Source organism: Physella acuta, unplaced genomic scaffold, assembly GCF_028476545.2.
Source record: "Physella acuta isolate Inbredline_101_S28 unplaced genomic scaffold, ASM2847654v3 ptg001328l, whole genome shotgun sequence".
In the NCBI taxonomy this organism is placed as follows: domain Eukaryota; kingdom Metazoa; phylum Mollusca; class Gastropoda; family Physidae; genus Physella; species Physella acuta.
Window position 1 is genome coordinate 170,573 of NW_026732843.1, and position 18,229 is coordinate 188,801.

At 31.0% G+C, this 18,229-nt stretch overlaps 3 protein-coding genes across 3 annotated transcripts; 2 read left to right on the top strand and 1 right to left on the bottom strand.

The window, feature by feature from the left end:
• Positions 1–976: 976 nt before the first annotated feature.
• On the top strand, positions 977–5,753 carry LOC131958462 (PRA1 family protein 2). Its single transcript, XM_059323524.1, has 3 exons — positions 977–1,173; positions 2,333–2,550; positions 2,762–5,753. The coding sequence occupies exons 1-3, from the start codon at positions 995–997 to the stop codon at positions 2,899–2,901; spliced, it is 537 nt and encodes a 178-aa protein (XP_059179507.1). The 5' UTR covers positions 977–994; the 3' UTR covers positions 2,902–5,753.
• A 2,145-nt stretch (positions 5,754–7,898) lies between these two features.
• Positions 7,899–12,194, top strand: LOC131958427 (uncharacterized). The gene is made up of 8 exons (XM_059323451.1): positions 7,899–8,035; positions 9,820–10,091; positions 10,340–10,403; positions 10,874–11,004; positions 11,223–11,341; positions 11,544–11,676; positions 11,788–11,884; positions 12,025–12,194. The coding sequence occupies exons 1-8, from the start codon at positions 7,954–7,956 to the stop codon at positions 12,090–12,092; spliced, it is 966 nt and encodes a 321-aa protein (XP_059179434.1). The 5' UTR covers positions 7,899–7,953; the 3' UTR covers positions 12,093–12,194.
• Positions 12,195–12,778: 584 nt separating this feature from the next.
• LOC131958428 (F-actin-capping protein subunit alpha-2) lies at positions 12,779–18,225 on the bottom strand. The gene is made up of 9 exons (XM_059323452.1): positions 18,151–18,225; positions 16,365–16,428; positions 16,122–16,173; positions 15,928–15,991; positions 15,703–15,801; positions 15,310–15,497; positions 15,011–15,095; positions 14,832–14,903; positions 12,779–14,722 (listed from the first exon to the last, which is right to left on the bottom strand). The coding sequence occupies exons 1-9, from the start codon at positions 18,193–18,195 to the stop codon at positions 14,501–14,503; spliced, it is 891 nt and encodes a 296-aa protein (XP_059179435.1). The 5' UTR covers positions 18,196–18,225; the 3' UTR covers positions 12,779–14,500.
• Positions 18,226–18,229: the final 4 nt, after the last annotated feature.

An 18,229-nucleotide genomic window follows, 5' to 3' on the forward strand; every position in this document is an offset into this window, starting at 1 on the left:
GGCGTTTCATTTTTAGTAACAGCCCTTCTACCTTTTATTAAATGTCTGCGATTCTAAATCGCAAAAAAGTTTTTTAGATAAAGTAATTCCTATTACTATTATTAGGTTAGATAACTGATCTATTTTACCCGATGGCGCAAGTTCTAGGCCAAGATCTTTAATGACATAACAAGAGCCCAGCTTAAGAAATAAAATAATCGAGATTTTCTTGGGGGGGGGGGGGGGCTAAGAGATGCCTGGAAGCAGATGCGTATCAAGGGGGGGTACATATGTCCCTGGGCGCCGACCTTAGGGGGCGCCAAAATGGGTTGGAAAAACAAATTAAAATCTCATTTTAGCTGCAGTTTTGTATTATAAATATAAAAAATATAGATCTATGAGGGTGCAAATTTTGAGGGGGGGGGGGGTGCAAATTGAAAGTTTGAGAGGGGATTGAAAATTGAAAGTTTACTCCCAAGGGGGCGCCAAATTGAAAGTTTGTCCCCGTGTGCCGGGAAGGGTCGCTACGCCTCTGCCTGGAATAAACTGTTTTCCGTTCGTGTACTACAGACCGAGCCTGAGATCGGGCCTCGAGACTTTGGGGTTAGCAGTCGTGAACACATCGTTCAATTTAATACTCAAGCGCAATGTCTTTTTAAAATAGTGAAGCCAGAAAGAGCACATACAATTACGGATAATGCAGAGTCGCAAGTGTTTACCAACCGTGTTGCCCAATATACCATGGGTCATGGGGGTAATAGGACGACTGATAAATAGCCACATTCTCAGCCATACTGTGTAGTAGATTCGGACGCACATAAAAGTTGTGAAAAAAAATCGACTGCAATAGGAAAACAAGGCTTAGAATAAAAAGACTTAAATTTAAAAGTAATAAAAGTGTGCTGCTCTAGATCTATAAATAATTATGACTAAGTACCGTAACGCTTGTGATAATTATTTACCTAATTCTCGATATATAGACTAAACTATCAGTAGTGTCACTTCCGGCTAGAAAATGGAACAAGTAAAACTTGCTCCGCTACGTTCTATGAATGATTTTTTATTCGAAACTGCAAGGTTTCAGATTCCACAAATTAATGATCCAGAGAAGTGGTCGAACAGAGTATTAAACAATTTGCTTTACTACCAGACCAATTATTTTCTTACTGCATTACTGATTTTTCTAGTTATTGGGTGAGTCCAGACTTGTCTGTCGTCATCAGACATCAGTTCATGAGTTGGACTTTTAAAAAAAATTAGATCTCTAGATAATCTAGATATAGATCTAGACTAGAGTAGAGATTCTATAAAAGTATATAATAAAAGGAACAGGTTTAGAAATTATTCAAATTAAACAATAAATGTAGGTCTTTAACAAGTCACTAGAAATCTGTGGGGGGGGGGGGGGGGGGGGGCTTGGAATGTTAGATAAAAAAGTGAGAGCAACTGGACAATTTTGACCAAAATGTTGAAATATTTTTAAGTAGGCCTAGCCCATTTTTTAAAGGGAGTTTTGGTTCATTAACCAAAAGTCTTTGTCAAATTTTTATTCATCCCATTAATAAAGATCCTGCTTTCTCCTCCTGTTTTTTGGACAAAACCATTCAGGCATTCAAATTTTTTTAGGGGTGGGCGGATTATATTCTCAAGTGAAGGGGGCTGACACTGGTAAAATTATATATTTTCTAGGCCCTAGGCTATATAAATTGTATTTGGGGGAGATGGTCTGGACCCCCCACCCAAAGAGATGCCTGAAACAATACATGCAGACCACTTTTAAGATTAGATTTAAAAAATCATGTATCGATGACGTCATTTTTTTTTTGTGGCATTAGATTTCTTTACTCTAAAATCAATGTAGCTTTGTAAGAAACACTGCTCGCATTTGTAGATCATACAGAATAAAGGAATTTTTTCAGCATTGGAATTTTAATTCTATGTTTACTCTAGAATCATTGACATTATTTTATTTTTGTTCTTTTCTGGCTTTAGAACTGTAAATATGTTGTTTCGTTTTGAAAATTATCTATATGTTCCATGTGATGTCTTGGTCGTGGGAAGTATTGTTTTTCGTTTGACTGAAAGTTTCTCTAGAGCGTTCCCTCTAAGCTGCGCGGCCGCGCAGTAGTTTTAAACTGCAGCGCAGAGATTTTTGTAAAATAAATATACCCTTGTATAAGATTTTTAGAACATCGCGCATACAAAATACATGTTGCACATTAGCTTTTCCCCCTTACAGGGAACATTGGTTCCTGACAGACAGAAAGACAGAGTGAAACAAACAGAATAGTCTAATTATTATTATAGATAATATGCAATTGTTTATATTTTTATATAATATTTATCATTTCAGAATAATTCACCCTGTTCAGATACTCTTGGGTTTTACTGCTTTAGCCATTTGCTTTGGAGTGTTTGTCTATTTTACTAATACACAGAATAAAGCAAAACGCTTTAAGCATGATCACCCAATATTCTGTGTTGCGGCCATTATAGCTGCAGGGTATTTTGTGGTGTACATGTTTGGAGCTGTACTTGTATTTATGTTTGGAATTGCATTTCCTATGTTGTGTAAGTATTAGCTATTTACCAAAAATTAGCACTGAATGCTTATTCAAGAATACATGTGCTTAAAAGCATACCGGCTAACTTGAGTGTTAATTTAAAAGTCATGATGTTTTCATTCAGAAGAAATCTACAATACATAGATATTTTTAAAAAATTTAGCATCATATTACTTAAATTTTATGTTAAGTTATAAACATTTTTAATTTAATCACAGTGATCTTGATCCATGCATCTTTACGTTTGAGAAACTTTAAAAACAAAGTTGTGAACAAGATGGAGTACGTCGGGCTGAAACGAACACCCATGGGCTTGATCCTAGAGGGGCTGGGGCAAGAGCAAGAAGCTGGATCATGAATAAAAAAATTAGTTGTTAAAAGAACCAATTTGTTTATTAACTTTAATATTAACTGATTATCATATACATCTGTTTTTATTGAAGTTTTGTAGATTATTATGGATATAATAGCTTAAGAAACAATAGTAAACAATGCATTTATTTTATCCTACCCAACCTAATTATTTTAAATTATTCTAAACAGCATTTAATTTTCAATTCACAGTTTTATTTATAATGTGTTTATGTTATCGTTGAGAATTTTTTTGTAGTTGGGTTAGTTTTTAAAAATTCTATATATCTTATTTCTGTATAGTTTTTTTTTTTTTTTAAATATGTTCAACATTCTGATAACTTAAACATTACCACACCTTTATGTCTGATACACTAATATTAATTTATTGGCTATTGGTATAAAATAAATTCTAAAAGCAATAAAATTCCAGTCTATTTAGTCTGAATTTAATAGCAGCATTGGATCTATTCTTTCTTCACTCAAAATATGTGGAGATGTGCAAATATCTCTACACTATTTGTGTTTGAATTTTTTCAACTTAAATATTATATCTAATCTCTATCAAAACTATCTGTTCTGAATGATATAGTCTTTCATTGTAATTGTATGAGATTAAAACTAAAAATTATTTAAATAAAGGAATAAATTATGACATAGTTTGTTTTCATATATTACAGCAAGTGTTCTAGTTCTAAAATATTAGTACTTTAGTAGTATTACTTTTATTCTGTTGGCATTAAACAGTAATGTTCATTACAGCTTAATGAAGGTAATTGCATAGAATATTGTGATGGCTTGTGTTTTTGTTTTCAGTTTATTTTGATACTTGCATACCCTAAATACACACATTTTATGACTCTTAACATGAGTACCTACATAAAACCATTCCTGCTGAGTTTGTACAGTACTAAGAGCTGCTTCAAGTGGGTTTCTTTTTATTATTTACCCATATCGCATACCATTGGATTTAGTTAGTTATGAATTGAACAATCCCTCCTAAATGTTGCACATGTTCCTTCTTTAATCTCATTCACTAGTTAGGGTATGCTTGTATCAGGTTTTTCTACATATGCAATTGATTACCATTCATTTTTCATTATTTTATTAACAAAAATCGTAATTAGTTTTATTATTCAATGACTAAATTTGGGTATGTAAAATAAAATTTGTTGGTAATTATCCTATTTACATTAAACCAAATGGTGTAATATCACTGGGGTTAGTTGTCATTCTTATATCTCTATTTTAATCTAACAACATTATAGCTGTTCAAAATTTTAGCAGTAAAGACTTTGCTTTTCCCTCACTAATTTTTTTAAAATAAATATATTATTTTTTTACACCAAAGATAAAAACTGCTGATTTAGTAGAAGGTGGTAAAAAATATTCATCTGACATTAGATTTTTTATGACAATAAATATCCCCTAAAAAAAGTACGACTTAATAATTACCTTTAGCGCTATAAGTAAAGCGTTTCTTTTTTTCAGGCAATTGACATTCTCTTTTGAGACACTTTTACACATAAAATGTTTATTTAAACTGATTTCTTATTAAACAGTAAATTACTCAAATATGGATTTTGTCAGATGAACACCTATAAAGGAGCTTGTCTAATGGAATATTTAGAGTATTGAATTGTTGAAAGTTACAGAAACATTGGAGCAATATTTTTTTTTGCACATTTGTTTTATTTCTTGTTTATTTTCAAAGTGTGGTTCAGATGTTAAGAAGATTATATAATTGTATATTCGACTATCCTTTTATAGTAAATTACTGGTTTTGAAAAGCATCAAAAAAACTTAAATGAAACAGAATGGTTTGTTTAAAATTCAAATAGCCAGCTTTGATTAAATAGAGTTTTAAAAATAATGAATGATATAAATGTGTCATCAACAAAGAAATATATACTTTTTCTGATCTTAAATGCAATAATTTTCAATTTATACATATTTGTCTTTCACTTTTATCTTAGTGCAAACATTTTTGTTTAAAAACTTTTTAAAGGATACAAAAATCTCTATGAATCTCCCTACCTGTTGTATCTCATTGTAAATCGAAAAGTATTCTGCTAACTAAATGGGATGTTGAAACAAAAAACTATTTTATTTGATCATCTAGAATTCTAAGCTGACAGCAATATTAAATGTACAGCTGATCTTGAGAATTTGACTGATACATGAACTTTGTAATACATACACTGTGTAAATGAAAGTATGGGCATGTTTATTAATTGATTTTGCGTGGTTATACTAACATTACAAATGGAAGAATTGTTTTACATTTATTTAAATAAATGGGTTTTTTTGTCCAATGTTTTTACACACAAACACTTTTTTTCATTCTGATTTTGTGCACCATGTCCTATGTAGAAAATACATGTAGTATTTAAAGCAAAAGTTACATCTGGAATTCAGTTGTTCCACCCTGTGGCTCAATTTGTGATTGCATATCTCAGTACTTTTTTTTAAAACCCTCCATATTTTGACATTCACTTTATATTTTCTCTTCAATGAACTATTCACAATTTTAATTGCTTAGAGTTGTACCTTTAAATGTGCTATCAACAGAGGTGAAATATTGATAATTTTAATGTTCTTTATTTTTAAAAATTGAAATATTTGTATCATAAACAGATAATTCAATACACTTAAGTTCATTTTTTAACATTATTTTATTTTGAATAACTTATTAATGGTTATTTAAATTTAGCCATTTGATTTGGGGTAAAACTAGTTTTAATCCTATTACTGAACTTATTTACATCTATTTTCTATATTTCCTAATACATTATTTATAGGTCATATTAAAGAAAACCACCAGTGCTGTGCTTCCTTGAAATAAATGTTTTTCTCTTATTTTGGCTTATTTTTTAAAATTTGAATGCAGCATCGCCCTTTATTTTGCAAAACGGAAAATACAAAAATGCAACTGTTGATAAACACATATTGTTTCATCTGGTCATTAAAAGAAAAAGATAAAAAATGTTTTAGGGGGGGAGGGGGCTCTGATAAAAAATTATGACGTCAAGAGCCATAAATTGACTTAAACATCAGTTGTTTTTTTACGTGTATAAGACTTTCCAGCAAGTAGTCTTGTTTCAGCATCTTCGAAGCCTACAACACGGGGGATGGGGCTTAACTTGTGACTTTTTGTGCTGGGCTATGTTGGTTAAGAAATTAAGTGTAGAAGTAGAATTACAAAACATGAAAGAATCTAAGGAGAAGAATCAGGTTTTTTATGGGAACGGGAAAGAATTATATTTCATAATCTTACTTTTTTAGCAGATATTTTACATTTTTAAAAAACATAGTTTCAATAAATTGTAAGGAAAATCGATCGGTGTGTGTGATATTGACAAAGAATTACTTTTTAAACTAAGCAATTTTGCTTAGGACGTTCAATCGGAGATTTTTATAGGAAGGGAAACAACTTAGTTAATATTTCTGATGAAATTGTCTAAGCCAAGTTATATCCCCTTATTCGAAAAAAAAAGTGAAGAATGAGATAGGACGGCTATGTTTGACGTCATTTGAGAAGCTGTTTAAGGAAGACCCGGTTAGATATAGATGTTTGTTGGGAATTTTGTGACGTGCTAACGGGCAGGGTTAAACGTTACGTGAAAAAGACAACATCTACACGACGCCAGGCCTCCACCATCCCCCTGCCGTCCCCGATTTCCTTTTACCCTCTTTATCATAAACTTTATGTAGACCTACACAATTCCTTTACGCACCTTTTCCGGAGAATAATTAAATAAATTGAAAACGATTTTCATATAGAAAAAAAAATGCTAATAAACGCACCTAACAGAAACTACGAATTTAAAACTGTCATGTTAAGTAGCCTAAATATCATACATATTTGTCTTGTTAATGACTCGTCGCAAGTATACCTCTTGGCTTACTTCTTGGCGCCTAGCTCAGCGCCATGCATGCGTGAGGTGCTTTTTCTTCACAATTTCAATTTACTTAAACGCCAGTACCATCTGCTGTTTGCGTTATTCCTACTTGATATGGACCGTCAACCACGTACAGATAGATCATAATTCACAAGTGCAGCCTTTTCTCGAGTTGTCAGGTTTGGATTTTAAGATCAGTCTAGAGACGCAAGTTAATTGTTTACGTAAATTTTGCCCCGTAGAATAAGCTTTTGCTCATCTATGCCAATACTTATCCTGGAAGTGAAATTGCAGGCCCCTTGCATGTCAGTTGATCCAAAACAAGTTAATAAAAAGTCTAGTGACAATTTAAGCGCAATCTCCTTAATTAATTTTTAGTGACCGAACGAAAGGATATTTTTGAAAACTTTCTTCGGCAATATTGTTCTAAATTATGACAGGAATTGATTGGTAAATGTTTCAAGTCGCTAAGTGGTCTGGTTGCCGAGATATGGGCCAAAAACTGCATTTTTTCGAGGTTTTTTGGCTTTTCCGGGAAATCCAGGAAGGAATTCCGGAATTTTTTTTGGCCAACAATCATCCTCGGAACTTGCTTAACATATTTGCTTTGAAACTAGTCCTCGATATTGCTTCGTTGAGGAGGAGATACGACTTAAAGCTGGGGATACACATCCATCCAGAAATGACGAGTTAATAATCGCAATTGTCCGTATGGAAATTGCGCTAAAAACATGTACAGATGCGCACATTTTTAGGTGGATTGTGTAAGAAACTATATACAAATATATATGGGGGGGGGGAAGCTGAATATATGTACAGAAAAATAAACACATTCTCGCTCAAATTAAAAAAAAAACGTTAGTAATAGTATAGTAAGAATAAAGGTGGTCAGAACGTATTACAGATGTAAACGAAAATATACCCCAATACATCGGGTAAATTTAGTTAAAACCATTGAAAATACTGAGGGTAAAAGTAAAACTGTCTCTAAACCAAACTTCAGAAAAAGAATATCAATTTTTTTTTTCTACAAACTGATTCTAGATCTAGATGAAGTATTAGATTCTCATGTTTTTTGCGGTAACTATGAAAACCTAGGCTTGCCCAATTCAGTACTAAAATCTAGATCTAGATTTCTAGGTTCTCTCCCATCAGAAATGGAAAACGAAATGAGTACAAATAATTTCGCAAAGGCTATATTAAAATTACTGAAGAGGCTTAACAAAGTGAATTTGGATGGTATTTAAAGTCAACATAATGTATACATTAGGCTTCTAGATCTAGAGATGATAGAATTGGAATCTAGACAATTTTTTCTCTTAGTTTTTTAAGAACCAATCAGTTATTTTAATCATTTAAATTTTTTTCCTTACTATTGTTTGTAGGTTAGCCTAAATGACTAAAACCTCGAGATATATACGCCGCTACCAAAATAAGACGACAAGTTCTTTTAAATTCTGTTTATATTTATAATATAATAGCTAGTTTATAGATTCTATGTCATGTTATTATTTAAATTTATGTTATTGATTTAGCGAATTTGATTGTGTTTATTGACTGTGTGTTTAGCCCAGGATGATAAAGTTTTTAATTAATTATTTTTTCTAGCTTGAAGGCCTAATTAAATTAATTAATAATTATTACTAGAAGAAGCTCTACACTAATTAACTAATTTGAAGAATTTCCTTTTTAATACTTAGTAGATCTAGTAGTAGTATTTAATACTTTTATACTTACTTTATTCTTACTCACACTCTGTAGTTGACGGCTATATATATATATTTTATATATATATATATATATATATATATATATATATATATATATATATATATATATATATGTAATATAATATTTGCCCACTTTAATACTTTATTAACTTTAAGTAAGTGTCCCTTTCTTTTAGATGTAGTGATCCATGGAGCAGAGGAAGTAAAGATCACCTGTTATTATGACATCAGCAAATGACATCTGTAGTATGTAGGGATAGTGTGGTGAGCACCATGCCCAGCCACCTTTACTTGTATCCACTACAGCTGGGTGGACTCAGGCACTCCTATACAGAGTTTCTTCCAGGCATCTGTTTGAGGGGGGGGGGGTGGGCGGGGGCTCTGTGCCCCCTGAAAATAGTCTACCGACCCCCCCCCCTTTCCCCATTGAATGAAATGGAATTTATATAAGATATACTTTTAACAGTGTCCGCTCCCCCCCCCCCCCCCCTCCCCATAGTCTCAAAAGCCTGAAGTCACAAAAAAATCAAGACTTTGGGTTTAGTAGTCATATGCTCTACCTTTAAGGATTATGAAGTAGTAATCTAGAAAGATCTTTAGGTTTAGAAGTTTTTTTTAATATTGATTAAAAGTATTATTACTACTTTTATCATGTGATTATTATTAATATTATATCATACTGTAGTATTTACAAGGTCTTTAAGGACTTAATAAAACTATGTTATGAAATAAGTTTACATATATGGAAAATGCATCATATACGTTTAAAGAGATTATGGTATCTAATAGTATTTGGAGGGGAGATTGGAAGACGGGTAAAATATTTCATTGAAATTATGAAACATCATTCATAATATGGTTAAAAACAATAATATCAATATGCATTGTTGTATATATTGCATATATATTATATAACATGAATGTGGTAGTTAGTTTGTGGTGGTTTAGACCAGGGGTCTCCAAACTTTTCAGTCCGAGGGCCGCATTAACTGTGAAATTTCAGTTCGGGGGCCATTTTTTCCCGGCATGTCTTTCATTTTTCTGGGAAAAGTTCCTCAGCAATCACCGACAAACAATTTTTCCTTGGACAAAAAGATCTCCGCGGGCCGGATGAGGGGACTTCGCGGGCCGGATGCGGCCCGCGGGCCGTAGTTTGGAGACCCCTGGTTTAGACCAATGTGTTTTGTTGATGATGCTGGCTCACACTTTCTATTTTTAAAATATATTATGTGTTTTATTCATTATTTTTAAGTTCTAGTAAATTTACGTTTTTATTTTCTTAAATACATTTAGAAGCTCTTCATAGAGGTTGTAAACCATTTTATGTTGAGAACAAGCAGGTAGGCTTGATCAGGCCAGACTTTTTGACTCACTTAAAGCATTACACAGAGGAACTCCAAATAGTTGAAGAAGATTCTTATGCCAATAAAAATGGAAATAAACCTGGAGTTCACCTTTCATCTAAATACCATTCTTATAAAGAAAAAACTGAAGCTATGAATCGACTACTTGAAAATTTGAGAGAAAAAGATGTGATTCTTGCTTTACGTGGCTGGAGAAATGAGGTATTTTTTTTAAGGTATCTTACACGACTAACTTTATTGTTTAACTCCCCAAAAATGATTATTATATTGTGTAAGGAAGAATATGCATATATTAAATATCTTTTTATAAAATATATTTTCAAAATCAGATGAATTAAGCATTTGGAATCGAGGAGAAAATAATCTATCTTTTGTCAGAAAAATGCTATTAAAAACTAAAAATAATAATTGCACAAATTATCATAACCAATTTTTTTTTTAAAATATAGAACTATAAAGTTGCCCAAATGTACACAGAAAAGGCTCTTCTTGAAGTAGAAAGATCTTGTTGTGGTAAGTGAATTATCTGAACAGGTCTTTTAGTGAAACTCTACAAGATTTTTTTTAATACACGTTTTGATTTTAATAAATTTTTGTTTAGAAAAAATACACTAGCCTGAATGTCCTTTAATTTTTTCAAGTTTGGGTTAGTTGAAAGCTAACATTTTGAGGTAAAAAAAAAAGAGAGAGGCCTTATTAAGTCTTAAGAACAAAATAATTGAAGGCCCAGATTACCAATCAAAGTATCTCTTAAAAATGTGATACATGCTGAGTGTTAAGTTTGTCAGAATTGTAACTTCAGAAAAAAAAAATTCATTTGCCAATTTTATTTCATAAATTTTGTTAGAAATGTAAGGTTACTTAGATGACCAAATTAAAACAAAATCAACAAAAAGAACATATTGTCTTCAATAATGATCTGATCTGCATTTAATACAAGATTTTATAAATATTTCAATGTATTTCAATATTCTCTGCTGTAGGTTTATTTGGTTTTATTCAGTATGGAGTGCATGTAAATGGATTCACAAAAGATGATAATGGAGAAATAAAGATATGGATAGGCAAGAGATCAAAAACGAAACAAACCTTTCCTGACATGTATGATAATATGGTATACATAGGTTTACTTATATCAGCATCATGAGATAGTTAAAGAAAGCAAACATTAAAGTATTGCAAGATATGTCTATTTTAAGTCCTCTAAAAGATTGAATTTATCTTTTAAATGTTTCAGCAACACTAAATACAGGTATAAGAATGGGAAGCAGGTTTAAAACTGGCATCAATTTAGTTTGTAGTTTCTAATGTATATTTTCAAACCACTTCCAGTGTGCTGGTGGATTGGCCGCTGACCTTGGAGTATTAGAGTGTGTAAAAAAAGAATGTAAGGAGGAGGCTAGTGTTTCAGATGAAGTCCTAGAAGGATTGAAGTTTGTTGGCAACGTTAGGTGAGTAGTTATTTATAGTTTTTGCCAATCGGTTTTATTAATACAACCCCCCCCCCCCCTATGTAATCTGTTCCATAACCTAGAAAAGGTAATTTAACTAATTTTACAGGTCTAAGCATTTCAGTTTTTATATCCAATCTTAAACTAAAAGATTGATGCAGCTAATTGTGTTCAACAGATATTTCATTTTTTTCATTTTTAGTTACTTCTATGAAGATGAAAGGGGATTATTTCCTGAATGCCAATTTATTTATGATCTTCAAGTTCCTATTGATTTCACACCTGTTAATGCAGATGGTGAAGTTGCTGACTTTCACCTGTATTCAGTTGATGAGGTATGTACACCAGAACATGTGTACAAGTTACAACTGTATACTCAAACATTAAAGTTGGAGACTATAAAAGATATTTTTTTAAAGTTTAATTAAATACTATTTTTTGTATAGGTAAAGCAACTGATTATTGGTGATAACTTCAAGCCAAATTGTGCAGCAATATGTCTGGAGTTTCTTATAAGACATGGTTTTATTAACCCAGACACAGGTGAAACAATTTCAATTTATTTGTATGAATAGCTAAACATAAAGTTAGCATTTATTTAAATTGAACATTTCACATAATATTAAATTTGACTACTTGCTTTTGCTTTGTAGCTAAATAATTAAAATAATTTTTTTCCCCAGATCCCTATGTAAGCTACTATGTAGAGCAACTGCATGCCCCACTACAAAGTTACTATGCTGGCAAATAGCATGCTCTGTGAAATGATAGGAAAACATTCAAGGAGTCTTATTTTCTTTCCTTCAATTTGGACATATTGAAAGCAAGTTCACCCTGTAGCTGCTTGTTTGAATGTTTTTAAATGAATTAAAAGATAAAAAAAAAAATGAACTTCTTTTTCTAAGACTTTGTTGTTTGAACATATGACTGCCAACCTAATGGTCCCTGGCTCATTCATTAGGCCAGAAAACTGAATTAATGTTGGGAAAAGTTACTGTAACATTCTTGTAGCATACTTTTGAAATACATAAATATTTCTATACTTACCCGACTGACTAAAAAAAATGGGGAAATAGTTTGAAGTAGATTAAATCCAGCTGGTCCCAGCCAGAAATACCCTTGTGCTATGGCATTGGAAAATACCAATCATATTTTACAAGACTGCACTTTGTACCAACAAACTTGGTCTAGACTACAGCCCAGCAACACACGACTTGGAGAAAAATTGTTAGAGACAACGGTTCAGTTTACAATGCTTGACTAGATGCATGAACCTCCAATGCAGACATTAAGAACCAAAAATCATAAAGCTTATGTCCTTAATGGACTCAAGACCTATTACTAGTATTAGTATCATATTCATAGCTATTCATAATATTTTACAAAAAACAAAACATTTTCAAATATTAAAAAAAAAAAACCTCAGAAGACAACTCATCTTTTGGAATTTCAGTTTATCAATCATGCTCTTTATGATATATGCAATGATACTCAATAATCATGTATATAATTTTTGTGAAATAAGTTTGTTACAACAGGCTAAAATGAATCTATATTAGGCATTAATTGAAAGATCAACAGTCACCTTTCAACAATTTGGAGACTGCATCAGCCACAAGAATTCTAAACGACCTGTTATATTTTCACCTTATTTAAAAACAACTTAAATTCGTAAGGAAAAATACATGTTAATATTTTAAGCAACAAACCCTTACATGGACTTGTTTCCCTTTGCAGTTGAGTGTTGAGAAAACAGAAAAAGGTAAATCTAACATATGGTTAATTTAAAAAGTATGCATGCTGTACGTGTAATTTTTAATGGATATCTATTTTTCCATCTATACATAACCATACAAGTAACAATACTCTATAAATCCAGCCCTTATAGAATGGGGAAATAAAATTTTAAAACACTTCAATGTTGAAATATTTAAATAGGTAGTATTTAATCTTGATTTTAAGAGATGAATATAAAATTCTGCTAGCAGGAAATTAGTCATGTTGGTACTGCTAACATATCTAGCCAACATTAAAATATTTCAATTTACAGATTTTTGTACATTAATGCATAAAGCTAGAAAAGCTCTACATATATGAAAACATACAAAGAAAAAAATAATTGCTAAAACTGGCTGATATATCCTAATAATATAATGACTAATATAATAACCGAATATGTATGAAATACTTTTTATTTAAAAGGTATTGTTCTAAACAGCAGTTCAAAATTAATTGATATTGAAAGGGGATAAAAAGAGGTTATGGTTATAATTACCAAAATTAAAAACAAAGCAGTGATAAACTTTGATGATAAACTGTTCAGCTAAAATACTAAACCTTCTTACAAGATAACTGCTAAATTCATATATGCCTGATTTACTTTAATTGAAAACGTAGATGCTGGAAATTGCATAGAACATAATTAGACACAGTTCTCATAAATAATTTTAATAGAGCATACACAAATTCCCAAACCAAGATCTTGAAAAAAAATCCTGTTTTGTTGAAGATTTTAGTGCTAACTATGTCAATGTTTACTAAATTTAATACTTTTGTGACAATCTAAGTGAAAAGCTATGCCTAAAATGAAAGTCAGATGAGCATTTTAAATTGCTGATCTATTAGGTAAGCCTACTTACACAAAGTAACAGTCATATTACAAATTTGCTTTTATACAATTTATCTCAGATAAAAACCACCAACATAAAACAAGGAAATAGCATAAACACAAAATGTTTACAAGAAAACGCTGTAAACAATCTACTCCCCAGGTATTGCAACTTTTCTTGGAAGAAAAAAAAACAAGACAAAACTAAAGACAATGAGTAAATGCTGGCTCCCTAAAATTTTTGTTGCAGATTACTGTAACAAATTACGAGTCAAATTGTAACTTTTAATCTTCATGCTGCAACATTCTACCATTTCACACCAATACTTAAAAGAAAAAGTACACAAAACCCCACACAAATCTGGACAATAAACAAATGAAATGAAAATTTAAAAAATATTTTTTTTTGTTTTTTGAAATTCAGTATATGGTTACCAATGTACAGGTAGTCTTTATCAAATATTTAGAAAGAAAAGGGCATTTTATATTAGGCATTTAAAAAAAGCATACCTTATTTTGTAAAAGATTTTATAAATTACATTAGATATACACTAATCATATTGATCTCCCTTATTACTTTTCAAATCGCCTCCAATCTTATATCCCAAGATTTTGTTCCAATCTATTTTGGACCGAGTAACTGGCAGTTGACGGCGCAATGCCTTGAATGTTGTGTCAGACATTGTCTGATAGTTTTCTGAAAGAGCCCGTTGGTATTCCTCTTCAGCTTCAGAAACTAGGTGCACAAAATTCTTGGCTGTTTCAGCATCATTCTAAATCAAAAGAAAAAACATTTACTATCAATTCAATGCAGTGTTACTTTTATTTAATTATAAAAATAAACTATGCATATTTTCAGCTTAAATTAAAAGAAATACAAACCTGAACTTTAATATTTTGCTTTATGTCTTTAGAACTGACTAACTGCACATTTCCATCTTCGTAATAATGGACCTAAAAAGCAAAGAGTAGTTACATTAAAATATGTGTGGTGGGAGAATTCAAACAGCACAGAGATGCAACATTTTTCTGACAAACCACTCTAAAAATTAGTAACTCACCTGAACTCGCAATAAACCACTCACTTCAGCGGAACCGCCAGATTCTGGAAATGTAACAGACCACTGACCCCTCCATCTCCCATTCCTAAAAACAAAACAAAATCAACACATCTCAAAACAGCCAATGCTGATGAATTGTAGACTAAGCTAAAGTAAATTTCACAAGTAACTAATAAATTAAACAGATCCACTAAAATATTTGAGATTTATAAAACAATCCTGATAGATACTGTTGAACAAGATCCACGTTAAGATCTTAAGCTATAAGCCTTATTGAATGATAAAAACATGAAACTTACCACCAGTTCTTAGGTTCAAAGGCATGACTCTCTATGCAGGCAATAATAGTTATGTTTCCATCCCTGCTGTTACCATAGATAGTGGTAACACCATATTTATAGTGGGAGGTAATGTAGGCAGTAAGAGCAGTTTCAATAGCATGACGCCATGGTTCAGCTCTTTGGTCAATCTCTGCAGGTTGCACATCCTAATATAAAAAAAACAAAAACAAAACAAATAACAACAGAGCACAAATGCAAAAGAAGATAGATTCACAGGTCTAAATTAATATTTAAATTAACATTCAAATTGGTTTTATGGTAACAGTAAACCATATAAATAAAAAATTTAAGATAGCAAAATACTTTCATAATTTTTAAAAGGATTGGTAAGTAAACAGCGATTTAACAAACCTGAGCCTCTTTTCGCAAATGGTCATAACGGAAAGTCTGTTTTGAACGTGGATCTAAAAATCTATTATTTCCTAGATCTCCATGTTCTGTTATAAGTACCTAGCAGGAAAAAAAATGAGGGAAAAATATAAAGAGTACATTTTCTAAAGTTTAATAACAAATTAAAATTTAGCTTTTCAACAACATGGTAATATAATTTCATTAAAATACCAAAATTTATATTACCTGGTGTTCCGAGCCTTCAATTTTGCATGGTGTGAACTGGTCTTTATTGTATTGGGCAAAAGCACTGAAATAAATAATTTTAAATATATGCAAGTATTCCTAAACATTTAACATCACATTTAACATCGCAACATTAAAAAAAAAAAAAATTTGCATTAACATTTTTAATGTAAAGCTGAATGTAAAAAACATACCCTGAAGCACCCTCTTTGAGTAAAGTGTCTTCATTTACTAAAATTCTTACATCTGAAATAAGTAAATAAAATAGCATCAATAAAAACAAAAGTATTGTTTGCTATGTGGCAAAAATCAATTTGACTGCCAAAACAATGAAATTACATCTGTAACACAAAAACTTCAACTAATTCTTCTACTTCTACACATTAATATTTTTACCAAATTAATTATTTTTATTTTATTTTTAAAAAAAAAATTACCATTAAAAACTTCATTGAATTCCCCTGGTGGAGCATGAAGAATAAAGTTAGAGGCAATCCTCACCTGAATAAAGATTATACATATTATTATCTGATAACACTTAAAAAAATTAAGAACATCTATAAATAATATCACAAAGCTACTTTATATCCCTACCAATTATTCCAAACTCAGCAGCTCCAAAAGATAAACCTCAAAGGTTCTCTTAAATAACCCAACTTCAAACTAAAATGTATCACACATTTTTAATTTAACTGAAATATACTTAATATATTCTTAATAACAATCTTTGTAAAGATTGTTATTAAGAATATATTAATATTAATTAATATATCAGATTTGTTGAGTTTTTAGTTGTTTTTTTTTTCGTGTTTAGGCCTAACAAATTTATTTTTAATTTTTTTGCAGACCTAAACTTCCATTGATATGCTTCTCTTTAATTTTGGAATGAAACTAATGAAACTGAAAAACTGAAGCAAGCACTTCAGGGGTTAGGGTTTGTTTTCACTTTCACAACCAGGCACAGACTGGTGTTTTTTCCTGATAATGGACCCAAGCGAGAATAGTCTCAAAGGTATTTGTGAGGCCCATTAAATATTTTTTTAAATCATGCACGGTGTAATTAAAATTAATATGGTGATAAAATTGTGACTGTTTGGTTTTTTCTAGATGTATTAAACGTTTTAGTTTTAGTATTTTCAGTAATTAAACATAATTTTAAAAAGGCAAAAGCAATTTGGTTTTAACTGGTAATGGCGACATAGGTATAAACAATGGCATCCTGCTATTTGATAGGCTAGCATTGTACAAAATGATAACAAAAAAAGGCAGAACTAGGTCATGTGGATTAATTATGGATGTTTATTATTTAGTGGTCGTGTTTAAATTAAAAATTGAGTAAATTTTAGACTCAGCGAGAATAACTAAAATGTATCCTTAAACTCAAAAAATTATTCTAAAGTTCTCTAGATTTGCGACTTTTATACCATTGACTCTAAGAATATTAAATTATTTTTTGGCTTTAGGGACCTATATTTTTTATTACTTTTACAAACGCTAAATCTGACAAAAGCATGTTTTTAATACATGTCAACAGTATGATGAATGGAATGGTGGCCTCCATTGGGATTAGATAGAGTAGGCTACTTAATACTTATAAGACTCAATTTAATAAAATCTGCTCAATACAATTGTGGTTTAATTTAAAACTTTACTTAAAAGACTAAGACGATTAAAATAAATTTGAACAAGCATTTTTTAATTAAGTTTAGCTCTAGTTTTTTTTTTTTTTTAAAAAGCCTCTGTGTATCTGTGTGTTGCATGCTGATTAGTTAGACCACTTGTGTCTAGATCTCTAGATCAAGAATCTACTAGATCTACTTCTGTATCTTTCAGATTAGAAATAAAAATTAGATTTGTGATTATTTTCTTACAACAACAAAAAATGTGTGGAGTTAGCCTACTTATTTAGTTCTTATTTTTAAATAACAATGGTATAATTCTATAATCAAGATTGACTTTACTAAACCAAAGTAAAATCCATTTAAAAATACGGAAGTTCCATAATTTGCCATAGGCCTAACAGATTTTTATTAAGGGTCAGATGCAGACACAATTTTACACTATTTTAGCCACTCCCCTTCCTGGTATAGAAAACAGATATAAAGAATTAAATAGGAATACGCCTTAAGCACATGCGAATCTAGTTTGATGTAAAATTTATTTATTTACAAATATACGAGCCTAAAAAAATTAACATGGTAACAATAAGACATAAGTTAATACCTTGTCTTGGTCTGAAATCGGTTCGTCGTCGAAGGCGTCAGCCATTTTATTCAGTCCGGTGCGTAATGCGAATCTCGCG